Genomic DNA, 26458 nt, shown 5'->3' with positions numbered 1-26458 from the left:
AGTGGTGTTTTGAGAACTAGAATTACTAGAAGCTTAGCTAAGTGCTCATTGTATTCCCACTGTCGAAATAAACACAATGCTGACTATGTTTTCGTATGTCCTCATTGTTTGTTCACTTTATATCGAAATAAACACAGTGCTGACTGCTGACTATGGTGCCAGAGCTGTTTTTCCTTTTTCTTTTTGAGACAGCTGTGTTATTTTTTGATTGGCACGTAAACACGTGAAAAAAGGCTTAGATCCTAGGCCGAAATCGAATCGCATCGAGCTTTTTTTGCGGCCCATCACACATGGAGGCCCATATTCCTAATACAACAGATCACACTCTTCACAGCCCAAGCCCAGGGAATGAAGATATTTCTCGGCCGCAACAGAACACGGGCCCCTCTATAAATCGCACTCTCGCTGAAGCCTTAAACCCCCGTGGTCACTACCCGTCCCATTCCCCCATCCCCCATCCCCGCTAGGGTTTTCCACCATGGCGTCGGCGTCGCGCGCGCTCCTCCTCTCCAGGGCCTCGCCCCTCCATGCCGCCGCCTCCCGCTTCCTCCGCCCGGTCGCGGCCGCGGGGAGCCTCCTCCCGGCGGCGCTGGTCCCGTCCCCCGCCGCGGCGCCCTGGGCGGCGGCGAGGCGATTCGCGACGCAGCCGGCGAACTCGTCGCTGCGGGACTCGTCCCCGAACTGGAGCAACCGCCCGCCCAAGGAGACGATCCTCCTCGACGGGTGCGACTTCGAGCACTGGCTTGTCGTCATGGAGCCGCCACCAGGAGACGGCGCCAACCCCGATGTCACCCGCGATGAGATCATCGACGGGTACATCAAGACCCTCGCCCAGGTCGTCGGAAGGTATGGCTCCCCGTGCCACATCCCCCTCCCGCACTGACGAGCTCCTCACATCAGGGTAGTTTTATGGTGCGTATGTTTGGATCTGGATTCTGTGGAGGGGATTCGGGGTGGGGAATGGCGAGCGTTGTTAAGGTGGTGTAGTTGATGGCGTGCTAGCGTCTGTTGTGATACTAGCCTCCAATTTGTGTGTACATAGATTTTACCAGTTCCTGACCAGGGCTTTTTTAATTTATTATGCAGCAATAATGACCTCATGGATGTATGAAATTGCTATGTTAGTTGAATAGAGACGACTGTTTGATGCTCTGATCACTGTTTTAGAGATCATGCTCGTTGTTCTTAGTCTTTTATATGCAATATTGACTATGGTAGTATGGTTATGACAGAGTGGGGATTCATTTGTATGGTCTATCTGGGTGGGGTATTGTTCTGATGCACCGACATGTTTCAGGGTGTTTGGAAATTAGTGGGTGTAGAGACTCAGTTAGAGAGGGGTCGTTGAAGTTTGGTTATTTTGTAGATTTACTGATGGAGGTATTTTTATCGATTCCATGGGTTATGAGTCGGAATTGGAGAAGTGTGATAATGTGTCCATTGTTCCTATCTCATTTTTGTGCAATTTTATCATTTTAATGCTCCTTTCACATTTATCATTTGTGATTCTTACTTGGGGATCATGCTTACTATCTGTTTTGGTACCTAGACAACTGTGAGTTCATTAACTTTGTTCTTGGACATCTGTTGCAGTTTAACCATTTCTTAGTATTTTTGTTTGCCTCTGGACCATAACAACTTATTGGTTTGATGAGAATAGAACATAATTCTTCTTTATGTTTTAATTGTCTCCAGTCTTAACATGAAACGTGTTTTCAGTCATCTATGTGCTATTCATAACATATCTGTATCTTGGATCTTTCCTATGTTCCAGTGAAGACGAAGCAAGGATGAAGATCTACTCTGTGTCAACTAGGCATTATTTTGCTTTTGGTGCCCTAGTATCTGAGGAACTCTCCTACAAACTCAAAGGTATTGATCATTACATGAAAAGTCTTGTATGTGATCTTTTTATGAAGGTGACTTAAAATGATCTTGTGTTAAATGCCCCTAAATTATTGTTTTCAGAGTTGCCTAAAGTCCGTTGGGTTCTTCCTGATTCATACCTGGATGTCAGAAATAAGGACTATGGAGGTAATGATTATGTACTATCTGACTGAATATTGACTACAGTATAATAATTTTAAATGCATGTTGCTCTTTCCCTGACTAGGTAATAGATTTACCACTCTGTGCTGCTACTATGATGTTGTGTGTTATGATTATCTTAATTCCAGATCTAGGAATTTTCAGAATCCCTATATAATACTTTTCCTAGATGTTGTAATTTCCTGTAGCGCATGCATTTTAGGAATTGTATTTTTACTCAAAAGGTTAATATTGTTATCCTGTCAGAATATTTTTCCATTTATTAAACAATGATCATCATTGTTATCTTATTTGTTCTGCTGATTTGCTTCTGTACCCCGTTGATTTGTAGTTAAGCATTTATCTGTTTAGTGATGAATGTCTCATTGTTGTTATCGTGGAGTTTTCTAGTATCTGAGTTAAATCTTGACTGCTCTCTGTATCTTCATTCCTACAGTATATAGTAAAGGATGTAACCAGTATGTAAAATATCTTTTCAACTGAAAGAAATGGTGTTTGTTGACAACTTCGTTAATTTTTAATTGAAGTATGAGCTTATGTTGGCCCCTGTAACTTTTTGGTAACGCTACAAACTACAAACTTCTGTCTTCTGATGAAACCTGAATATAACAGAGTACAACTCAAAATTGATATGAGAGCTATATGGTAGTGCTTCTGTAGTTTCCAGCTTTTGTTTAAAGTATACATCGTCCTGCTAGAACTATATATCCTAGTACAGTATAAGATAAGGGCTATATCCTAAGATAAAAATGCAAATCTGTATGACTATCTAGCCTGTCGAGTGCTTTGTGCAAGACGATTTATAGTATCTAGTGTTTGTCATTCTGTCCTGGCAATTTGATCCCCTTGAGGTGGCAGCTTTTAACATTTTAACCTGCCGTTTCTTCCCTGGATTATTTGAGCTTGTGCACTTTTTCCAGTTTTCATCTGTGTCCATATGTAAAGAGAGTGTATTTGATGCCTGTTCTTGTATTTCAGGAGAACCATTTATAGATGGACAAGCTGTTCCTTACGACCCCAAATACCATGAGGAGTGGGTGAGAAACAATGCCCGTGCCAATGATAGATCCCGGCGCAATGACAGGCCTCGCAACTTTGACAGGTCGAGGAACTTTGAAAGGAGAAGGGAGAACACACAGGCCTACCAGAGTGGTCCTCCAAACCAAATGCCACCCCATGATGCTGCTCCTCCAAGTCGCGGTGCACAGGGCCCGCCGCCGCTTTCAGGTGCTCCACCAAATTACCAGCCCCATGCACCAAACCCACAGGCAGGCTATGCTGCAGGAGGTGGACCAAACTATCCAAATGCACCACCACCCCCTGGATACCGAGGTGCCTCAGCCCCTGGCTACCCAGCTGGCAACCAAGGTTACCAGGGTAATCCTGGTGGCAACATGCACAATGGACCAGGCCCAGCCTACCATAGCAACAACCCTGGATACCAGGGTGGAGCGCCAGGAGGCAACCCGCCGCCGCCTTTCGCAGGTGGCAACCAGCCTCCTCCCTACCAAGGCGGTGGTCCTAGCTATGGTGGTGGTGCACCAGACTACCAGGGCCAACCAGGTGGTAACCCAGGCTACCAAGGTGGTGGTAACTACAACAACGCGGCCCCTCCTCCATATGAGGGAAGGGACGGGCCAGGGAGGAACTACCAGTAGAGAACACTGGTAGAAGAGCGCCGTGTAGGAAGTTAGTACGAGCTCTGCTCGAATTGCCCTATGTTGTTCTCGTGGACTTTTATGCATATATTCTCCATCCATAATGGTGTTTTGAGAACTAGAACTACTGCAAGCTTAGGTAAGTGCTTTGTTTTTCTCTCTTTGTTGAAATAAATACAATGCTGACTAACGTATGAAGCCAGAGCTTTATTATTTGTTGCCGTATTGTAATAGCAACATGTTCTGTGTGTTCTATCGAATCACTTCTATATTCTTCAGAATTTGGCTGAACTGTTTGTCAGATTCCCACAGTTACGCACCAGTTAGCCACTTTGTTCTCGACTATTCTGATTTCATCAAACAGAGGCCATGTACCGCGACCTGCAGTTATGAGGGAGCTCTTAACGGTCGTGATTCCGAGATCCTGGTAGCATGTTTAGAAAGTAAAGCAACTAGGAAAGCAAATTGTCCAGAGGAAATTCATGCAGAATACGGGTATGGCCAATGTTGGTACAACATTTCAAATTCGGTCAGACAAAAGAGAAAGTGCGATCGTCCAGAATCAGTGTACTAGAAATTTTCGACTCTGACATATAGTAGTACTGATAAGCAAATTCCGATAAACACCCCCTTTCAATTCCGTGGCTTGAGTATCTACATCCAAACAGAGCCTATGTCTGTATGCTTTCCAGTGCAAACCTTGCAAAGCTCCAAATGAGGTACCCCATACATGAACGCCAAAATATTGTTAGATGTATATAGTCCCTTTTCGGTATATCCTCATTGTATGAGGAGTTTCTTGCACTTTACCATATGTAATGGCCTTTGGCCCTCAGTGAATATTAGTTGCTGATTCTCCAACATGGTATCAGATGCCAGGTTAGCCTCTTCTTCTCGCACGCTGCAACTCCGTGCGCATTGTGCCTAGCCTGCCCGTCTTGGCCTGCCGTGGACCGTCTCCGGTCGTCTCCCCTTCAGTCCCCGGCCCGGAATCGTTGCGCTGTTTCCTTCTCCGTCCGGCAAGAGCTGTCTTCGGCTCGTTCGGGCCTCCTACCCGCTCCTGCTGCCATAGCAGCTGTTCGCCCGCTGCCCCGTCGGGTCGCCGCTGCCTCCGACCTGCTCGGCCGCCGTCGTCCCGGCCCGGTGGTCGCGCCGTCGCCGCCTCTTTCTCGTCCGTCCGCCGTCGTCCCGGCCTGGTCGTCGCTGCCCCCTTCCGGTCTAGCTCCGCCGACCTCCTGGCTCCCTTCCGGTCGACTTGCTGCTGGGGCTTTGCAGCAGGCGCGAGCGGGGCTCGTCCCTGCTTCCCGAACGAGCGGCGCTCGGTTGGCCCGGGCGCAGGCGCGAGCGAGCACTCCTTTGCCTCGATCTTGCTCGATCCGATCCAGATCGAGTCTTTCTCGTCCTTGACTAAAAAAAAGAGGAGAAGCAGAGAAGCAGAAGGGAGACTTCCTCATGTCTTCTTCGGGCTATGTCGCTGTCCTCAGTGCTCAGTGATCTTTGATGGCACCAACTATGCTGAGTTTGCGGGTTTCATGCGTATCCATATGCGTGGCCTTCTGCTGTGGGGCGTTCTCTCTGGCGAGGTTCCCTGTCCGCCCTGCCCTGTTGCTCCGGTGGCTCCTAGGTACCGCCGGTGCTTGCTGCTGATGCTTCTCACGCTAATCAGGATGCAGCCAAGGCTCTTGATGATGCTGCGGTTGATGCTTATGATCAGCAGGTCTCCGCCTATTCTGATGCTCTTTTCGTCTATCGGGATGATCTGTCTGCTTACACTCAGTGGTGCAATGATGATGCTCAAGCTGCTACTGTTCTCACTACGAGTGTTCTCCCTCAGTCTGCTTCGGAGTTCATAGGACTCGGCACAGTTGCAGCAATGTGGTCTTATCTCTGTCAGCGCTATCAACCCTCTGGTGATGCTCTCTACCTATCGGTGGTGCGTCAGGAGCACGCACTCCAGCAAGGTGATTCCTCTGTTGATGAGTTTTATTCACAGTGCTCTGCCATCTGACGCCAGCTTGACTCTCTTCGGACAGTTGTTTGTGGAACTTGCCGTTGCTGTCAGACTACGCGGTCTGATTTGGAGTTTCAGAGAGTCCATGAGTTCTTATCTCATCTCCGTTCTGAGTTCGAGCCTCGACGTGCTCACTTGCTTGCTTGTGGCCGTGTGCCTATCTCGGAGGTGCTTGACGAGCTTCGTGCTGAGGAGACCCGCCTTCGCTCTGCTGGGTTGCTTGTGGTTCCATCGGTGTTGGCTGCCCAAGCTCCTGTGTCCTCTGCTCGTCTCACTGCTCCTCCGCTCCTGCCCACAGCTTCAGGGGGGGGGGGGGGGTTGGTCGCGCTCTCTATGTTGAGAAGGGCCGGTCGCGCCGTGACACCTTCTGTGGCTACTGCTCGCGGCCAGGTCACCAAGAGTCTGATTGCCGTGAGAAGAAGCGAGACCAGAGTCGCTCCTCTTCCAGTGGGACTCCTGGATCTTCCCCGACTCAGTCACTCACTGACCAGGACATTGTGCGGCTCAAGCGCCTTCTGGCTTCCTCCGGTTCTTCATCGATGGATTCTGCTGCTGCTGTGACTGCTTTCACCAGCTCATCACCACCAGCATCTACACCGTCAGGTACATCTTCGTGGGTTCTGGACTCTGGAGCTTACTTTCATATGTCCTCTGATTCTTCAACGTTGTCTTCTCTTCGCCCTTTTGATTCTCCTATTAATGTTCTTACTGCCGATGACACATCTCTTCCTGTTGCTAGTCGTGGTATTCTTTCCACTCCGTCCTTTTCGGTTCCTAGTGTTTCTCATGTTCCTCGCCTTACCATGAATCTTTTTCCCGCTGCCCAACTTACGGATTCTGGTTGTCGTGTTATTCTTGATACCGACTCTTGCTCCATTCAGGATCGTCGCACCAAGGTTTTGGTTGGTGCTGGCCCCCGGCGCCGTGAGTCAGATGGCCTTTGGGAGGTTGACTGGCTTTGTGTTCCTTCCGCTGCCACCACTTCTGCCAGTTCTCATGCACTTGCTGCCTCCTCGTTTGCGTCCTTTCAGCAGTGGCATCATCGCCTTGGTCACATCTATGGCTCTCGCTTATCATCATTAGTGCGTCAGGGCCTCTTAGGGTCTGTATCTGGAGATGTTTTTTTTACATTGTAATGGTTGTAGACTTGGCAAACAAACCCAGTTACCTTATTCTATCAGTGAGTCGGTATCCCAGCATCCCTTTGACTTAGTTCATTCGGATGTCTGGGTCCTGCTCCCTTTGATTCGAAAGGTGGTCATCACTACTATGTTTTGTTTATTGATGATTTCTCTCGCTACACTTGGCTCTACTTCATGAAATCTCGTAGCGAGGTTCTCTCTACATACAAACGATTTGCTGCCATGGTTCACACCCAGTTTTCCACACCTATTCATACTTTTCGTACTGACTCCGCTGGAGAGTATATCTCCCAGCTATTGCGTGGTTTTCTCGCAGAACAGGGTACTCTTGCCCAGTTCTCTTATCCTGGTGCTCATGCTCAGAATGGCGTTGCGGAACGTAAGCATCGTCATTTGCTTGAGACGGCTCATGCGCTGATGATTGCCGCTTCCCTTTTGAGCTGAGGCTGTTTCTGCATCAACCTACCTCATCAACATTCAGCCATCGACTACCCTGCAGGGTGGTATTCCTATGGAGTGTCTCACTGGTCGTTCTCCTGACTACTCCGCCCTTCGTATGTTTGGATGTGTGTGCTATGTCCTTCTTGCCCCGCGAGAACGCACCAAACTGACTACTCAGTCGGTTGAGTGTGTTTTCCTTGGCTATAGTGATGACCACAAGGGTGTTGACACATGAACACGTCACGTGTACCCTCGACGCCGGGGGTGATGCACCGCAGCTCACGTCGAAGGAGACCCAACCGACAGCGCGATACGCAGGACAGTCGGTGGGCGCTTTTGCAGACCCGAAACCCCACACCCCCGGGAGGGACCCCGTCAGGGAGTGCGGCGGCTATGGGCTGCCCTAGGTCGATTCGCTCGCCCCTAGAGCCTCAGGATTCGCAGCTCTCAAATTCGAGGAACAGCGAAGAACGAGAGAGAAAAACGGTGGAGAGATAAAACGTAGATGAAAAAGTAGTATATTGATTTGTTCGATTGTGTGTTGTTCAATCGGCCGTCATCCCCAACATATATAAGAGGCGGCTGGACTTCCCGTACAAGTAAAGGATTCATCTAGGCTTTCCTTACACGAAAAATTACATCAATTCACGTCCCAGAGTCCTAGTTCTATTCCAACTCGGATTCAGTCTGAATCTGGCCCAACTTCTGTCTTCCTCCTTGCGCGGGCCATTGAGTTTGCATATGATCTCCGATCAAGACGGCCCAAATATCAAACTTGTGCGCCTCGATGATATGAACAACTCTCATGTTGATCACTTTTTCAAATAAGGCCATCTTGAATATTTCTCGAGGTCATCTTTACCTTCCAGTCGGACTCGGTCTTGCAGTAGACTGGATTATCCAGTTTTGTAGTGAATTTGCAGGCCATATACTATCTTTGATGATGATGACTCCAAAACCAAAGTTTACCGTCTTGATGATACGCACAACTTCTGTATTGAACACTTCTTCATCCGAGGTCATCTTGATAAACTTTCGGGCACATGTTCAGTTTCACTCGGATTCGAGCTCATCCACTCGGATATTAGAGACTTTCGCTCGGATCGTCCGACTGGACTTTTTCACTCGGAAGACAATCTTTCACTCGGATGACTATATTTCCACTCGGAAGGCAATATCTTACTCGATCGGCAAGTTTTCGTTCCGATGGCAATCTTTTCACTCGGAATATTTTTACCTGAAGGAAAATTTCACTTGGATGACTATATTTTTACTCGGATAATAATAAGTTCATCCGGTCAGCAAACTTTCACTCGACCGGTAAATTTTCACTCGGATGGTAAACTTTTTCACTCGGATTTCCGACTGAAAACACAGCCTGATCTTGTCTTGCCTCCCCAGGTCGCATACTAACTCGGATCGAGACAATTTATATATGAAAATCGATCGGCTTGACAGGACGAAAAACTTTCATGTTGAACACTTTTAGATCCGAGGTCAGCTTCAAGGGATAATTGCGCACGCATTGTACCAGACACCCATCAACATGTGTCTGAAGTCCAGCGTAATATTTTGATTCCTAGCTGGTCCGCACCATATTGACTGTAACTTTTGCACACGAACTCGGATTGAGATGATTTATATATGAAAATCGACTGTCTCGACGAGACGAAGACAATTACTTTAGAGCACTCCTTCATCTGAGGTGATATTGAGGGCGTAATCGGCCGAAAAGCACTCAGAACACTAAATTTTGTCACTCGGAGTACAACTTCGGCCACTGAGATGAGGTCGAATGGCGATAGCTAAAACATCAAAGTTGTTCCACTCGACGATGTGAAACTTTCTCATGCTGAAAACCCTTTCACTCTGTATCTTGCCAAAATCAGGTGTCAACAAAGGGCTATCGCTGTTGGGACCCTGTTGGTCGTCGTTTGCGCATCTCACGTGATGTGACCTTTGACGAGTATCGCTCTTACTACCCACGTCCTTCTTCCTCGAGTTTCTCTGTGGACGATATTTCCTTTCTTCTCCTTCCCGATACACTCTGCTATGTGCCTCATGTTTCACCTCTTCCTCCTGCACCTCTCACTCATTCTCATTCACCACCGACACCATCTTCCCCATCCTCCTCCTCCACCTCTCTGCCATCTTCTCCTGTTCGTCGCTCTCTCTCACCGTTTCCTCTCCACTATACTCGCCGCCCTCATACTGAGGATGCTTCCCCTGACTCGCCTTCCACCTCTGGTGCACCTCCGTTCATGCCTCCCCTGGTTCATAACCTCCGTGCTCGGCCTCGCCCCCGCCTGATCGTTATTCTCCTAACCGGTATGGTCTCTCTGTTATTGCCGAGCCCACTTCCTATCGGACTGCCATGACTCAGCCTGAATGGCAGCTTGCGATGGCCGAAGAGCTTGCTGCCCTTGAGCGCTCTGGCACCTGGGATCTGGTTTCCCTCCCTTCCGGTGTTCGTCCCATCACCTGCAAGTGGGTCTACAAGATTAAGACTCGCTCCGATGGTTCTGTTGAGCGCTACAAAGCTCGTCTTGTGGCCCGTGGTTTTCAGCAGGAGCAGGGACGCGATTATGATGAGACATTCGCTCCTGTAGCCCACATGACCACTGTGCGCACTCTCTTTGCTGTGGCTTCTGTTCGTCATTGGTCTATCTCTCAACTTGATGTCCAGAACGCCTTTCTCAATGGCGAGTTGCGTGAGGAGGTTTATATGCAGCTACCACCGGGGTACTATGCTCCTGATGGTGTGGTCTGTATGTTGGGGAACGCAGTATTTCAAAAAATTTCCTACGACCACGCAAGATCTATCTAGGAGATGCATAGCAACAAGAGGGGAGAGCGTTTCTACATACCCTCGTAGACCGAAAGCGGAAGCGTTATATCAACGTGGTTGATGTAGTCGTACGTCTTCACGATCCGACCGATCCTAGCACCGAACGTACGACACCTTCGTGTTTAGCACACGTTCAACTCGATGACGTCCCTCGTACTCTTGATCCAGTTGAGGCCGAGGGAGAGTTCCTTCAGCACGACGGCGTGGCGACGGTGATGATGATGTTACCGGTGCAGGGCTTCGCCTAAGCACTACGACGATATGATCAAGGTGTGTAACTGTGGAGGGGGGCACCACACACGGCTAAGACAAATCTTGAGTGCTTTTGGGGTGCCCCCTGGCCACGTATATAAAGGAGGGGAGGGAAGAGGTGGCCGGCCCAAGGGGGGCGCGCCAGGTGTGGGGAATCCTACTAGGACTCCCTAGTCCAAGTAGGATTCCCCTCCTCTTTCCTATTCGGAGTAGGAGAGAAGGAAAGAGAGGGAGAGGGAGAAGGAAAAGGGGGGCCGCGCCCCCACCCCTTGTCCAATTCGGTTTGGGCAGGAGGGGGAGGCGCGCGCCACCTCTTGGCCCTTCTCCCCTCTCTCCACTAAAGCCCAATAAGGCCCATTACTTCCCCCCGAGAATTCCCGTAACTCTTCGGTACTCCGAAAAATACCCGAATCACTCGGAACCTTTTCGATGTCCGAATATAGCCTTCCAATATATCGATCTTTGCATCTCGACCATTTTGAGACTCCTCGTCATGTCCGTGATCTCATCCGGGACTCCGAACAACCTTCGGTACATCAAATCACATAACTCATAATACAAATCGTCATCGAACGTTAAGCGTGCGGACCCTACGGGTTCGAGAACTATGTAGACATGACCGAGACACATCTCCGGTCAATAACCAATAGCAGAACCTGGATGCTCATATTGGCTCCTACATATTGTACGAAGATCTTTATCGGTCAAACCGCATAACAACATACGTTGTTCCCTTTGTCATCGGTATGTTACTTGCCCGAGATTCGATCGTCGGTATTCTCATACCTAGTTCAATCTCGTTATCGGCAAGTCTCTTTACTCGTTCCGTAACGCATCATCCTGCAACTAACTCATTAGTCACAATGCTTGCAAGGCTTATAATGATGTGCATTACCGAGAGGGCCCAGAGATACCTCTCCGATACACAGAGTGACAAATCCTAATCTCGATATATGCCAACTCAACAAACACCTTCGGAGACACCTGTAGAGCATCTTTATAATCACCCAGTTACGTTGTGACGTTTGATAGCACACAAAGTGTTCCTCCGGTATTCGGGAGTTGCATAATCTCATAGTCAGAGGAACATGTATAAGTCATGAAGAAACCAGTAGCAATGAAAACTGAAACGATCATAATGCTAACCTAACGAATGGGTCTTGTCCATCACATTATTCTCTAATGATGTGATCCCGTTCATCAAATGACAACACATGTCTATGGCTAGGAAACTTAACCATCTGTGATTAACGAGCTAGTCAAGTAGAGGCATACTAGGGACACTCTGTTTGTCTATGTATTCACACATGTACTAAGTTTCCGGTTAATACAATTCTAGCATGAATATTAAACATTTATCATGAAATAAGGAAATAAAATAATAACTTTATTATTGCCTCTAGGGCATATTTCCTTCAGTCTCCCACTTGCACTAGAGTCAATAATCTAGTTCACATCGCCATGTGATTTAACACCAATAGTTCACATCACCATGTGATTAACACCCATAGTTCACATCGCCATGTGACCAACACTCAAAGGGTTTACGAGAGTCAATAATCTAGTTCACATCGCTATGTGATTAACACCCAAGAGCACTAAGGTGTGATCATGTTTTGCTTGTGAGATAAATTTAGTCAACAAATCTGCCACATTCAGAGCCGTATGTATTTTGCAAATTTCTATGTTTACAATGCTCTGCATGAAGCTACTCTAGCTAATTGCTCCCACTTTCATTATGTATCTAGATCGAGACTCAGAGTTATCCAGATCGGTGTCAAAGCTTACATCGACGTAGCTCTTTACGACGAACTCTTTATCACCTCCATAACCAAGAAACATATCCTTATTCCACTAAGGATAATTTTGACCGCTGTCCAGTGATCCACTCCTGGATCACTATTGTACCCTCTTGCCAAACTCATGGCGAGGTACACAATAGGTCTGGTACACAGCATATCATACTTTATAGAACCTATGACTGAGGCATAGGGAATGACTTACATTCTCTTTCTATTTTCTGCCGTGGTTGGGTTTTGAGTCTTACTCAACTTCACACCTTGCAATACAGGCAAGAACTCCTTCTTTGACTGTTCCATTTTGAACTACTTCAAAATCTTATCAAGGTATGTATTCATTGAAAAATCTTATCAAGCGTATTGACCCATCTCTATAGGTCTTGATGCTCAATATGTAAGCAGCTTCACCGAGGTCTTTCTTTGAAAAACTCCTTTCAAACACTCCTTCATGCTTTCCATAAAATTCTACATCATTTCCGATCAACAATATGTCATTCACATATACTTATCAGAAAGGCTGTAGTGCTCCCACTCACTTTCTTGTAAATACATGCTTCACCACAAGTATGTATAAAACCATATGCTTTGATCACACTATTAAAGTGTATATTCCAACTCCGAGAGGCTTGCACCAGTCCATAAATGGATCGCTGGAGCTTGCACACTTTGTTAGCACCTTTAGGATCGACAAAACCTTCTGGTTGGATCATATACAACTCTTCTTTGAGATATCCATTAAGGAATGCAGTTTCTACATCCATTTGCCAAATTTCATAAAATGCGGCAATTGCTAACATGATCCGGACAGACTCTAAGCATTGATACGAGCGAGAAAATCTCATCGTAGTCAACACCTTGAACTTGTCGAAAACCTTTTGCGACAGTTTGAGCTTTGTAGATAGTAACACTACCATCAGCATCCGTCTTCCTCTTTAAGATCCATTTATTCTCAATGGCTTGCCGATCATCGGGCAATACCACCAAAGTACATACTTTGTATTCATACATGGATCCTATCTCAAATTTCATGGCCTTAAACCATTTTGCGGAATCTGGGCTTGATACGTCCATTTTGCATCATGCTTTTATATTGATATTTATGGCATTATGGGCTGTTATTACACATTATGTCACAATACTTATGCATATTCTCTCTTATTTTACAAGGTTTACATAAGGAGGGAGAATGCCGGCAGCTGGAATTCTGGGCTGGAAAAGGAGCAAATATTAGAGACCTATTCTGCACAACTCCAAAAGTCCTGAAACTCCACGAAAGTTAATTTTTGGAAATAATAAAAAATACTGGAAGAAGAATCCACGTCAGGGGGGCCTCCACCTGTCCACGAGGGTGGGGGGCGCGCCCTACCCCCCTGGGCACGCCCCCTGCCTCGTGGGCCCCCTTTTGGCCCTCCGGTGCCCATCTTCTGCTATATGAAGTCTTTCGTCCGAAGAAAAATCATAATCAAGCTTTCGGGATGAGACTCCGCCGACGAGGTGGAACCTTGGCGGAACCAATCTAGGGCTCCGACAGAGCTGTTCTGCCGGGGACACTTCCCTCCGGGAGGGGGAAATCATCGCCATCGTCATCACCAATGCTCCTCTCATCGGGAGAGGGCAATCTCCATCAACATCTTCACTAGCACCATCTCCTCTCAAACCCTAGTTCATCTCTTGTATCCAATTCTTATCTCCAAGTCTGGGATTGGTACGTGTAGGTTGCTAGTAGTGTTGATTACTCCTTGTAGTTGATGCTAGTTGGTTTATTTGGTGGAAGATCATATGTTCAGATCCTATATGCATATTAATACTCCTCTGATTATGAACATGAATATGCTTTGTGAGTAGTTACGTTTGTTCCTGAGGACATGGGAGAAGTCTTGCTATTAGTAGTCATGTGAATTTGGTATTCGTTCGATATTTTGATGAGATGTATGTTGTCTCTCCTCTAGTGGTGTTATGTGAACGTCGACTACATGACACTTCACCATTATTTGGGCCTAGAGGAAGGCATTGGGAAGTAATAAGTAGATGATGGGTTGCTAGAGTGACAGAAGCTTAAACCCTAGTTTATGCGTTGCTTCATAAGGGGCTGATTTGGATCCATATTTTTCATGCTATGGTTAGGTTTACCTTAATACTTTTGTTGTAGTTGCGGATGCTTGCAATAGAGGTTAATCACAAGTGGGATGCTTGTCCAAGTAAGGACAGCACCCAAGCACCGGTCCACCCACATATCAAATTATCAAACTACCGAACGCGAATCATATGAACGTGATGAAAACTAGCTTGACGATAATTCCCATGTGTCCTCGGGAGCGCTTTTCTCTATATAAGAGTTTGTCCAGGCTTGTCCTTTGCTACAAAAAGGATTGAGCCACCTTGCTGCACTTTATTTACTTTTGTTACTTGTTGCTCGTTACCAATTATCCTATCACAAAACTATCTGTTACCTATTATTTCAGTGCTTGCAGAGAATACCTTGCTGAAAACCGCTTATCGTTTCCTTCTGCTCCTCATTGGGTTCGGCACTCTTACTTATTGAAAGGACTACGATAGATCCCCTATACTTGTGGGTCATCAAGACTCTTTTCTGGCGCCGTTGCCGGGGAGTGAAGCGTCTTTGGTAGGTGGAATTTGGTAAGGAAAAATTTATATAGTGTGCTGAAATTTACTGTCACTTGTTACTATGGAAAGTAATCCTCTGAGGGGCTTGTTCGGGGTATCTTCACCCCGACCAGTAGAGCAAAGAGTTGCTCCTCAACCTACTGAAAATAAAAATGTCTACTTTGAAATTCCTTCGGGTATGTTAGAAAAACTGCTGGCTAATCCTTTTGCAGGAGACGGAACAATGCATCCTGATGAGCACCTAATCTATGTGGATGAAGTTTGTGTATTATTTAAGCTTGCAGGTATACCCGATGATGTTATTAAGAAGAAGGTCTTCCCTTTATCTTTGAAGGGAGATGCATTGACATGGTATAGGCTATGTGATGATACGGGGTCATGGAACTACAAACGATTGAAATTGGAATTTCATCAGAAGTTTTATCCTATGCATCTTGTTCATCGTGATCGCAATTCTATATATAATTTTTGGCCTCGCGAAGGAGAAAGCATCGCTCAAGCTTGGGGGAGGCTTAAATCAATGTTATATTCATGCCCCAATCATGAGCTCTCAAGAGAAATGATTATTCAAAATTTTTATGCTCGGCTTTCTGATAACAATCGCACCATGCTCGATACTTTTTGTGCTGGCTCTTTTACGATGAAGACTATTGAATTAAAATGGAACTTATTGGGAAGAATTGAACGCAACTCTGAAGATTGGGATCTCGACGAAGGTAAGGAGTCAGGTATGACACCTAAGTTTGATTGTGTTAAATCTTTTATGGATACCGACGTTTTCCGTAAATTTAGCACTAAATATGGACTTGACTCTGAGATAGTAGCTTCCTTTTGTGAATCTTTTGCTGCTCACGTTGATCTCCCTAAGGAGAAGTGGTTTAAATATCATCCTCCCATAGAAGTAAAAGTAGCTGCACCTATTAAAGTTGAAGAAAAGACTATCACTTATAATGATCCTATTGTTCCTACTGCTTATGTTGAGAAACCACCTTTTCCTGTTAGGATAAAGGATCACGCTAAAGCTTCAACTGTGGTTCGTATAAGCAATATTAGAACCTATACACCTCCTGAGCAAGTTAAAGTTGAACCTAATATTGCTATTGTTAAAGATCTCTTGTCTGATAATATTGATGGGCATGTTATTCATTTCCGAGATGAAACTGCTAGAATTGCCAAACCTTGTGCTAAAGATAAACATAGACCTGTGGTAGGCATGCTTGTTATTTCTGTTAAAATAGGAGATCATTGTTATCATGGCTTATGTGATATGGGTGCTAGTGCTATACCTCATGACTTATACAAAGAAATTATGCATGATATTGCACCTGCTGAGATAGAAGATATTGATGTTACCATTAAGCTTGCCAATAGAGATACCATATCACCCATCGGAATTGTTAGAGATGTTGAAGTCTTGTGTGGGAAAACTAATATCCTGTTGATTTTCTTGTTCTTGGTTCCCCACAAGATAGCTTTTGTCCCATAATATTTGGTAGACCCTTCTTGAACACTGTTAATGCTAGGATAGACTGCGAAAAGGATGTCGTTACTATTGGCTTGGGTGATATATCTCATGAGTTTAATTTCTCTAAATTTAGTAGACAACACCGTGAAGAGGAATTGCCTAGTAAGGATGAAATTATTGGTCTTGCTTCTATTGCCGTACCTCCTAGTGATCCTTTAGAACAATATTTGCTAGACCATGAAAATGATATGTTTATGAATGAAAGAAGGGAAATAGATGAAGTATTCTTTAAACAAGAACCCATCCTGAAACACAATTTGCCTGTTGAAATCCTAGGGGATCCTCCTCCACCCAAGGGTGATCCCGTGTTTGAGATTAAACCGTTACCTGATACTCTTAAATATGCTTATCTTGATGAAAAGAAGATATATCCTGTTATTATTAGTGCTAACCTTTCAGAGCATGAAGAAGAGAGATTATTGAAAACTCCAAAGAAGCACCGTGCTGCTATTGGATATACTCTTGATGATCTTAAGGGCATTAGCCCCACTCTATGCCAACATAAAATAAATTGGGAGAAAGATGCCAAACCAGTTCGTGATCATCAATGACGGCTGAATCCTAAGATGAAAGAAGAAGTAAGAAAGGAAATACTAAAGCTCCTTGAGGCAGGTATAATTTATCCCGTTGCTGATAGTCAGTGGGTAAGTCCTGTCCATTATTTCCCTAAGAAGGGAGGTATTACTGTCGTTCCTAATGATAAAGATGAATTGATCCCGCAAAGAATTATTACAGGTTATAGGATGGTAATTGATTTCCGCAAACTAAATAAAGCTACTAAAAAGGATCATTACCCCTTACCTTTTATCGATCAAATTCTAGAAAGATTATCTAAACATACACATTTTTGCTTTCTAGATGGTTATTCTGGTTTCTCTCAAATACCTGTGTCAGCCGATGATCAATCAAAGACCACTTTTACTTGCCCTTTCGGTACTTTTGCTTATAGACGTATGCCTTTTGGTTTATGTAATGCACCTGCTACCTTTCAAAGATGCATGATGGCTATATTCTCTGACTTTTGTGAAAAGATTTGTGAGGTTTTCATGGATGATTTCTCCGTCTATGGATCCTCTTTTGATGATTGTTTGAGCAACCTTGATTGCAGAGATGTGAAGAAACTAACCTTGTCTTGAATTGGGAGAAGTGTGAAGGAAATATGCCCTAGAGGCAATAATAAAGTTATTATTTATTTCCTTATATCATGATAAATGTTTATTATTCATGCTAGAATTGTATTAACCGGAAACATAATACATGTGTGAATACATAGACAAACAGAGTGTCACTAGTATGCCTCTACTTGACTGAATCGTTGATCAAAGATGGTTATGTTTCCTAGCCATAGACATGAGTTGTCATTTGATTAACGGGATCACATCATTAGGAGAATGATGTGATTGACTTGACCCATTCCGTTAGCTTAGCACTCGATCGTTTAGTATGTTGCTATTGCTTTCTTCATGACTTATACATGTTCCTATGACTATGAGATTATGCAACTCCCGTTTACCAGAGGAACACTTTGTGTGCTACCAAACGTCACAACGTAACTGGGTGATTATAAAGGTGCTCTACAGGTGTCTCCAAAGGTACTTGTTGGGTTGGCGTATTTCGAGATTAGGATTTGTCACTCCGATTGTCGGAGAGGTATCTCTGGGCCCACTCAGTAATACACATCACTATAAGCCTTGCAAGCATTGTAACTAATGAGTTAGTTGCGGGATGATGTATTACGGAACGAGTAAAGAGACTTGCCGGTAACGAGATTGAACTAGGTATCGAAATACCGACGATCGAATCTCGGGCAAGTAACATACCGATGACAAAGGGAACAACGTATGTTGTTATGCGGTCTGACCGATAAAGATCTTCGTAGAATATGTGGGAACCAATATGAGCATCCAGGTTCCGCTATTGGTTATTCACCGGAGAGGTGTCTCGGTCATGTCTACATAGTTCTCGAACCCGTAGGGTCCGCACGCTTAACGTTACGATGACAGTTATATTATGAGTTTATATGTTTTGATGTACCGAAGGTTGTTCGGAGTCCTGGATGTGATCACGGACATGACGAGGAGTCTCGAAATGGTCGAGACATAAAGATTGATATATTGGAAACCTGTGTTTGGACATCGGAAGTGATCCGGGTGAAATCGGGATTTTTCTGGAGTACCGGGAGGTTACCGGAACGCCCCGGTAACTTAATGGGCCTTAGTGGGCCTAGGTGGAAGAGAGGAGAGGAGGCCAGGGCAGGGCCGCGCGCCCCTCCCCCCAGTCCGAATAGGACAAGGAGAGGGGGGTGGCGCCCCCCCTTCCTTCCTCCCCTCCACCTCTTCCCCCTCTCTCTCCTAGTCCAACATGGAAAAGGGGGGAGTCCTACTCCCGGTAGGAGTAGGACTCCTCCTGGCGCGCCTCTCCTCCTTGGCCGGCGGCCTCCCCCTTGCTCCTTTATATACGGGGGCAGGGGGGGCACCTCTAGACACACAATTGATCAACGATCTTTTAGCCGTGTGCGGTGCCCCCTCCACCATATTACACCTCGATAATATTGTAGTGGTGCTTAGACGAAGCCCTGCGTCGGTAGAACATCATCATCGTCACCACGCCGTCGTGCTGACGAAACTCTCCCTCAACACTCGGCTGGATCAGAGTTCGAGGGACGTCATCGAGCTGAACGTGTGCTGAACTCGGAGGTGCCGTGCGTTCGGTACTTGATCGGTCGGATCATGAAGACGTACGACTACATCAACCGCGTTGTGTTAACGCTTCCGCTTTTGGTCTACGAGGGTACGTGGACAACACTCTCCCCTCTCGTTGCTATGCATCACCATGATCTTGCGTGTGCGTAGGATTTTTTTTGAAATTACTACGTTCCCCAACAGTGGCATCCGAGCCTGGTTTTATGCTTTGATGTTATGCACGAGTAGAACACAAGTGAGTTGTGGGCGATATAAGTCATACTGCTTACCAGCATGTCATACTTTGGTTTGGCGGTATTGTGAGATGAAGCGGCCCGGACCGACATTACGCGTACGCTTACGCGAGACTGGTTTCACCGTTGCGAGCACTTGTTGCTTAAAGGTGACTGGCGGGTGTCTGTCTCTCTCACTTTAGTTGAACCGAGTGTGGCTACGCCCGGTCCTTGCGAAGGTTAAAACAGCACCGACTTGACAAACTATCGTTGTGGTTTTAATGCGTAGGTAAGAACGGTTCTTGCTAAGCCCGTAGCAGCCACGTAAAACTTGCAACAACAAAGTAGAGGACGTCTAACTTGTTTTTGCAGGGCATGTTGTGATGTGATATGGTCAAGACATGATGCTATATTTTATTTGTATGAGATGATCATGTTTTGTAACCGAGTTATCGGCAACTGGCAGGAGCCATATGGTTGTCGCTTTATTGTATGAAATGCAATCGCCATGTAATTGTTTTACTTTATCACTAAGCGGTAGCAATAGTCGTAAAAGCAATAGTTGGCGAGACGACAACGATGCTACGATGGAGATCAAGGTGTCGCGCTGGTGACGATGGTGATCATGACGGTGCTTCGGAGATGGAGATCACAAGCACAAGATGATGATGACCATATCATATCACTTATATTGATTGCATGTGATGTTTATCTTTTATGCATCTTATCTTGCTTTGATTGACGGTAGCATTTTAAGATGATCTCTCACTAAAATTTCAAGATAAAAGTGTTCTCCCTGAGTATGCACCGTTGCGAAAGTTCTTCATGCTGAGACACCACGTGATGATCGGGTGTGATAGGCTCTACGTTCAAATACAACGGGTGCAAAACAGTTGCACACGCGGAATACTCAGGTTAAACTTGACGAGCCTAGCATATGCAGATATGGCCTCGGAACACGGAGACCGAAAGGTCGAGCGTGAATCATATAGTAGATATGATCAACATAGTGATGTTCACCATTGAAACTACTCCATCTCACGTGATGATCGGACATGGTTTAGTTGATATGGATCACGTAATCACTTAGAGGATTAGAGGGATGTCTATCTAAGTGGGAGTTCTTAAGTAATATGATTAATTGAACTTGAATTTATCATGAACTTAGTACCTGATAGTATCTTGCTTGTCTATGTTAATTGTAGATAGATGGCCTGTGCTGTTGTTCCGTTGAATTTTAATGCGTTCCTTGAGAAAGCAAAGTTGAAAGATGATGGTAGCAATTACACGGACTGGGTCCGTAACTTGAGGATTATCCTCATTGCTGCACAGAAGAATTACGTCCTGGAAGTACCGCTGGGTAACAGGCCTGCTGCAAGAGCAACACCAGAAGTTATGAACGTCTGGCAGAGCAAAGCTGATGACTACTCGATAGTTCAGTGTGCCATGCTTTACGGCTTAGAACCGGGTCTTCAACGACATTTTGAACGTCATGGAGCATATGAGATGTTCCAGGAGTTGAAGTTAATATTTCAAGCAAATGCCTGGATTGAGAGATATGAAGTCTCCAATAAGTTCTACATCTGCAAGATGGAAGAGAATAGTTTTGTCAGTGAGCATATACTCAAAATGTCTGGGTATAATAATCACTTGATTCAACTGGGAGTTAATCTTCCGGATGATAGCGTCATTGACAGAATTCTTCAATCACTGCCACCAAGCTACAAGAGCTTCGTGATGAACTATAACATGCAAGGGATGAATAAGACAATTCCCGAGCTCTTCGCAATGCTAAAGGCAGCGGAGGTAGAAATCAAAAAGGAGCATCAAGTGTTGATGGTCAATAAGACCACTAGTTTCAAGAAAAAGGGCAAAGGGAAGAAGAAGGGGAACCTCAAGAAGAACAACAAGCAAGTTGCTGTTCAGGAGAAGAAACCCAAGTCTGGACCTAAGCCTGAGACTGAGTGCTTCTACTGCAAGCAGACTGGTCACTGGAAGCGGAACTGCCCCAAGTATTTGGCGGATAAGAAGGATGGCAAGGTGAACAAAGGTATATGTGATATACATGTTATTGATGTGTACCTTACTAATGCTCACAGTAGCACCTGGGTATTTGATACTAGTTTTGTTGCTAATATTTGCAACTCGAAACAGGGGCTACGGATTAAGCGAAGATTGGTTAAGGACGAGGTGACGATGTGCGTGGGAAATGGTTCCAAAGTCGATGTGATCGCCGTCGGCACGCTACCTCTACATCTACCTTTGGGATTAGCATTAGACCTAAATAATTGTTATTTGGTGCCAGCGTTGGGCATGAACATTATATCTGGATCTTGTTTGATGCGAGACGGTTATTCATTTAAATCAGAGAATAATGGTTGTTCTATTTATATGAGTAATATCTTTTATGGTCATGCACCCTTGAAGAGTGGTCTATTTTTAATGAATCTCGGTAGTAGTGACACACATATTCATAATGTCGAAGCCAAAAGATGCAGAGTTGATAATGATAGTGCAACTTATTTGTGGCACTGCCGTTTAGGTCATATCGGTGTAAAGCGCATGAAGAAACTCCATAATGATGGACTTTTGGAATCACTTGATTATGAATCACTTGGTACTTGCGAACCGTGTCTCATGGGCAAGATGACTAAAACACCGTTCTCCGGTACTATGGAGAGAGCAACTAATTTGGTGGAAATCATACATACAGATGTATGTGGTCCGATGAATATTGAGGCTCGTGGCGGATATCGTTATTTTCTCACCTTCACCGATGATTTGAGCAGATATGGGTATATCTACTTAATGAAACATAAGTCTGAAACATTTGAAAAGTTCAAAGAATTTCAGTGCGAAGTTGAAAATCATCGTAACAAGAAAATAAAGTTTCTACGATCAGATCGTGGAGGAGAATATTTGAGTTACGAGTTTGGTCTACATTTGAAACAATTCGGAATAGTTTCGCAACTCACGCCACCCGGAACACCACAACGTAATGGTGTGTCCGAACGTCGTAATCGTACTTTATTAGATATGGTGCGATCTATGATGTCTCTTACTGATTTACCGCTATCGTTTTGGGGTTATGCTTTAGAGACGGCTGCATTCACTCTAAATAGGGCACCATCAAAATCCGTTGAAACGACACCTTATGAACTATGGTTTGGCAAGAAACCAAAGTTGTCGTATCTTAAAGTTTGGGGTTGCGATGCTTATGTGAAGAAACTTCAACCTGATAAGCTCGAACCTAAATCGGAGAAATGTGTCTTCATAGGATACCCAAAGGAGACTATTGGGTACACCTTCTATCACAGATCCGAAGGGAAGACATTCGTTGCTAAGAATGGATCCTTTCTAGAGAAGGAGTTTCTCTCAAAAGAAGTGAGTGGGAGGAAAGTAGAACTGATGAGGTAACTGTACCTGCTCCCTTATTGGAAAGTAAATTATCACAGAAATCAGTTTCTGCGACACCTACACCAATTAGTGAGGAAGTTAATGATAATGATCATGAAACTTCAGATCAAGTTATTACTGAACCTCATAGGTCAACCTGATTAAGATCCGCACTAGAGTGGTACGGTAATCCTGTTCTGGAGGTTATGTTACTAGACCATGACGAACCTACGAACTATGAAGAAGCGATGGTGAGCCTAGATTCCGCAAAATGGCTTGAGGCCATGAAATCCGAGATGGGATCCATGTATGAGAACAAAGTATGGACTTTGGTTGACTTGCCCGATGATCGGCAAGCCATTGAAAATAAATGGATCTTCAAGAAGAAGACTGACGCTGACGGTAATGTTACTGTCTATAAAGCTCGACTTGTTGCGAAAGGTTTTCGACAAGTTCAAGGGATTGACTACGATGAGACCTTCTCACCCGTAGCGATGCTTAAGTCTGTCCGAATCATGTTAGCAATTGCCGCATTTTATGATTATGAAATTTGGCAAATGGATGTCAAAACTGCATTCCTGAATGGATTTCTGGAAGAAGAGTTGTATATGATGCAACCGGAAGGTTTTGTCGATCCAAAGGGAGCTAACAAAGTGTGCAAGCTCCAGCGATCCATTTATGGACTGGTGCAAGCCTCTCGGAGTTGGAATAAACGCTTTGATAGTGTGATCAAAGCATTTGGTTTTATACAGACTTTTGGAGAAGCCTGTATTTACAAGAAAGTGAGTGGGAGCTCAGTAGAATTTCTGATATTATATGTGGATGACATATTGTTAATTGGAAATGATATAGAATTTCTAGATAACATAAAGGGATACTTGAATAAGAGTTTTTCAATGAAAGACCTCGGTGAAGCTGCATATATATTGGGCATCAAGATCTATAGAGATAGATCAAGACGCTTAATTGGACTTTCACAAAGCACATACCTTGACAAAGTTTTGAAGAAGTTCAAAATGGATCAAGCAAAGAAAGGGTTCTTGCCTGTACTACAAGGTGTGAGATTGAGTAAGACTCAATGCCCGACCACTGCAGAAGATAGAGAGAAGATGAAAGATGTTCCCTATGCTTCAGCCATAGGCTCTATCATGTATGCAATGCTGTGTACCAGACCTGATGTTTGCCTTGCTATAAGTTTAGCAGGGAGGTACCAAAGTAATCCAGGAGTGGATCACTGGACAGCGGTCAAGAACATCCTGAAATACCTGAAAAGGACTAAGGATATGTTTCTCATTTATGGAGGTGACAAAGAGCTCATCGTAAATGGTTACGTTGATGCAAGCTTTGACACTGATCCGGATGATTCTAAATCGCAAACCGGATACGTGTTTACATTGAACGGTGGAGCTGTCAGTTGGTGCAGTTCTAAGCAAAGTGTCGTGGCGGGATCTACGTGTGAAGCGGAATACATAGCTGCTTCGGAAGCATCAAATGAAGGAGTCTGGATGAAGGAGTTCATATCCGATCTAGGTGTCATACCTAGTGCATCGGGACCAATGAAAATCTTTTGTGACAATACTGGTGCAATTGCCTTAGCAAAGGAATCCAGATTTCACAAGAGAACCAAGCACATCAAAAGACGCTTCAATTCCATCCGGGATTTAGGGTAGGTGGGAGACATAGAAATTTGCAAGATACATACGGATCTGAATGTTGCAGACCCGTTGACTAAGCCTCTTCCACGAGCAAATCACGATCAGCACCAAGACTCCATGGGTGTAAGAATCATTACTGTGTAATCTAGATTATTGACTCTAGTGCAAGTGGGAGACTGAAGGAAATATGCCCTAGAGGCAATAATAAAGTTATTATCTATTTCCTTATATCATGATAAATGTTTATTATTCATGCTAGAATTGTATTAACTGGAAACATAATACATGTGTGAATACATAGACAAACAGAGTGCCACTAGTATGCCTCTACTTGACTAGCTCGTTGATCAAAGATGGTTATGTTTCCTAGCCATAGACATGAGTTGCCATTTGATTAACGGGATCACATCATTAGGAGAATGATGTGATTGACTTGACCCATTCCGTTAGCTTAGCACTCGATCGTTTAGTATGTTGCTATTGCTTTCTTCATGACTTATACATGTTCCTATGACTATGAGATTATGCAACTCCCGTTTACCAGAGGAACACTTTGTGTGCTACCAAACGTCACAACGTAACTGGGTGATTATAAAGGTGCTCTACAGGTGTCTCCAAAGGTACTTGTTGGGTTGGCGTATTTCGAGATTAGGATTTGTCACTCCGATTGTCGGAGAGGTATCTCTGGGCCCACTCAGTAATACACATCACTATAAGCCTTGCAAGCATTGTAACTAATGAGTTAGTTGCGGGATGATGTATTACGGAACGAGTAAAGAGACTTGCCGGTAACGAGATTGAACTAGGTATCGAAATACCGACGATCGAATCTCGGGCAAGTAACATACCGATGACAAAGGGAACAACGTATGTTGTTATGCGGTCTGACCGATAAAGATCTTCGTAGAATATGTGGGAACCAATATGAGCATCCAGGTTCCGCTATTGGTTATTGACCGGAGAGGTGTCTCGGTCATGTCTACATAGTTCTCAAACCCGTAGGGTCCGCACGCTTAACGTTACGATGATAGTTATATTATGAGTTTATATGTTTTGATGTACCGAAGGTTGTTCGGAGTCCCGGATGTGATCACGGACATGACAAGGAGTCTCGAAATGGTCGAGACATAAATATTGATATATTGGAAACCTATGTTTGGACATCGGAAGTGATCCGGGTGAAATCGGGATTTTTCCGGAGTACCGGGAGGTTACCGGACCCCCCCGGTAACTTAATGGGCCTTAGTAGGCCTAGGTGGAAGAGAGGAGAGGAGGCCAGGGCAGGTCCGCGCGCCCCTCCCCCCAGTCCGAATAGGACAAGGAGAGGGGGGCGGCGCCCCCCTTCCTTCCTCCCCTCCACCTCTTCCCCCCCTCTCTCCTAGTCCAACATGGAAAAGGGGGGGAGTCCTACTCCCGGTAGGAGTAGGACTCCTCCTGGCGCGCCTCTCCTCCTTGGCCGGCGGCCTCCCCCTTGCTCCTTTATATACGGGGGCAGGGGGGCACCTCTAGACACACAATTGATCAACGATCTTTTAGCCGTGTGCGGTGCCCCCTCCACCATATTACACCTCGATAATATCGTAGCGGTGCTTAGGCGAAGCCCTGCGTCGTTAGAACATCATCATCGTCAGCACACCGTCGTGCTGACGAAACTCTCCCTCAACACTCGGCTGGATCGGAGTTCGAGGGATGTCATCGAGCTGAACGTGTGCTGAACTCGGAGGTGCCGTGCGTTCGGTACTTGATCGGTCGGATCGTGAAGACGTACGACTACATCAACCGCGTTGTGTTAACGCTTTCGCTTTCGGTCTACGAGGGTACGTGGACAACACTCTCCCCTCTCGTTGCTATGCATGGCCATGATCTTGCGTGTGCGTAGGAATTTTTTTGAAATTACTACGTTCCCCAACAAAGTGCCACTTTATGGTTAATGAAGGTATTGTCTTGGGGCATAAAGTTTATGAAAGAGGTATTGAAGTTGATAAAGCTAAGGTTGATGCTATTGAAAAGATGCCATGTCCCAAGGACATCAAAGGTATAAGAAGTTTCCTCGGTCACGCCGGTTTTTATAGGAGGTTCATTAATGACTTCTCAAAATTTCTCGGCCTCTGACTAATTTATTACAAAAAGATATACCATTTGT

The 26458-nt window shown here is 45.1% G+C and overlaps 1 protein-coding gene across 1 annotated transcript; it reads left to right on the top strand.

Moving 5' to 3' along the window:
* The first annotated feature begins 374 nt into the window (after positions 1–374).
* Positions 375–3920, top strand: LOC109753928 (uncharacterized). The gene is made up of 4 exons (XM_020312851.4): positions 375–846; positions 1775–1872; positions 1969–2034; positions 3028–3920. Exons 1-4 carry the CDS (start codon positions 479–481, stop codon positions 3705–3707), a joined length of 1212 nt encoding a protein of 403 aa, XP_020168440.1. The 5' UTR covers positions 375–478; the 3' UTR covers positions 3708–3920.
* The last annotated feature ends 22538 nt before the right edge of the window (positions 3921–26458 follow it).

Source organism: Aegilops tauschii, chromosome 5 (assembly GCF_002575655.3).
Source record: "Aegilops tauschii subsp. strangulata cultivar AL8/78 chromosome 5, Aet v6.0, whole genome shotgun sequence".
Taxonomy (NCBI): Eukaryota; Viridiplantae; Streptophyta; class Magnoliopsida; order Poales; family Poaceae; genus Aegilops; species Aegilops tauschii.
Note: the sequence above shows the minus strand (reverse complement) of the source record. Positions and strands in the feature narration are given on the sequence as shown.

Coding starts and splice junctions, on each gene's coding strand:
- LOC109753928 (XM_020312851.4), top strand. CDS start 479: ATGGCGTCGGCGTCGCGCGCGCTCCTCCTCTCCAGGGCCTCGCCCCTC. Junction 847..1,774: donor CTCGCCCAGGTCGTCGGAAG/GTATGGCTCCCC, acceptor CCTATGTTCCAG/TGAAGACGAAGCAAGGATGA. Junction 1,873..1,968: donor ACTCTCCTACAAACTCAAAG/GTATTGATCATT, acceptor TATTGTTTTCAG/AGTTGCCTAAAGTCCGTTGG.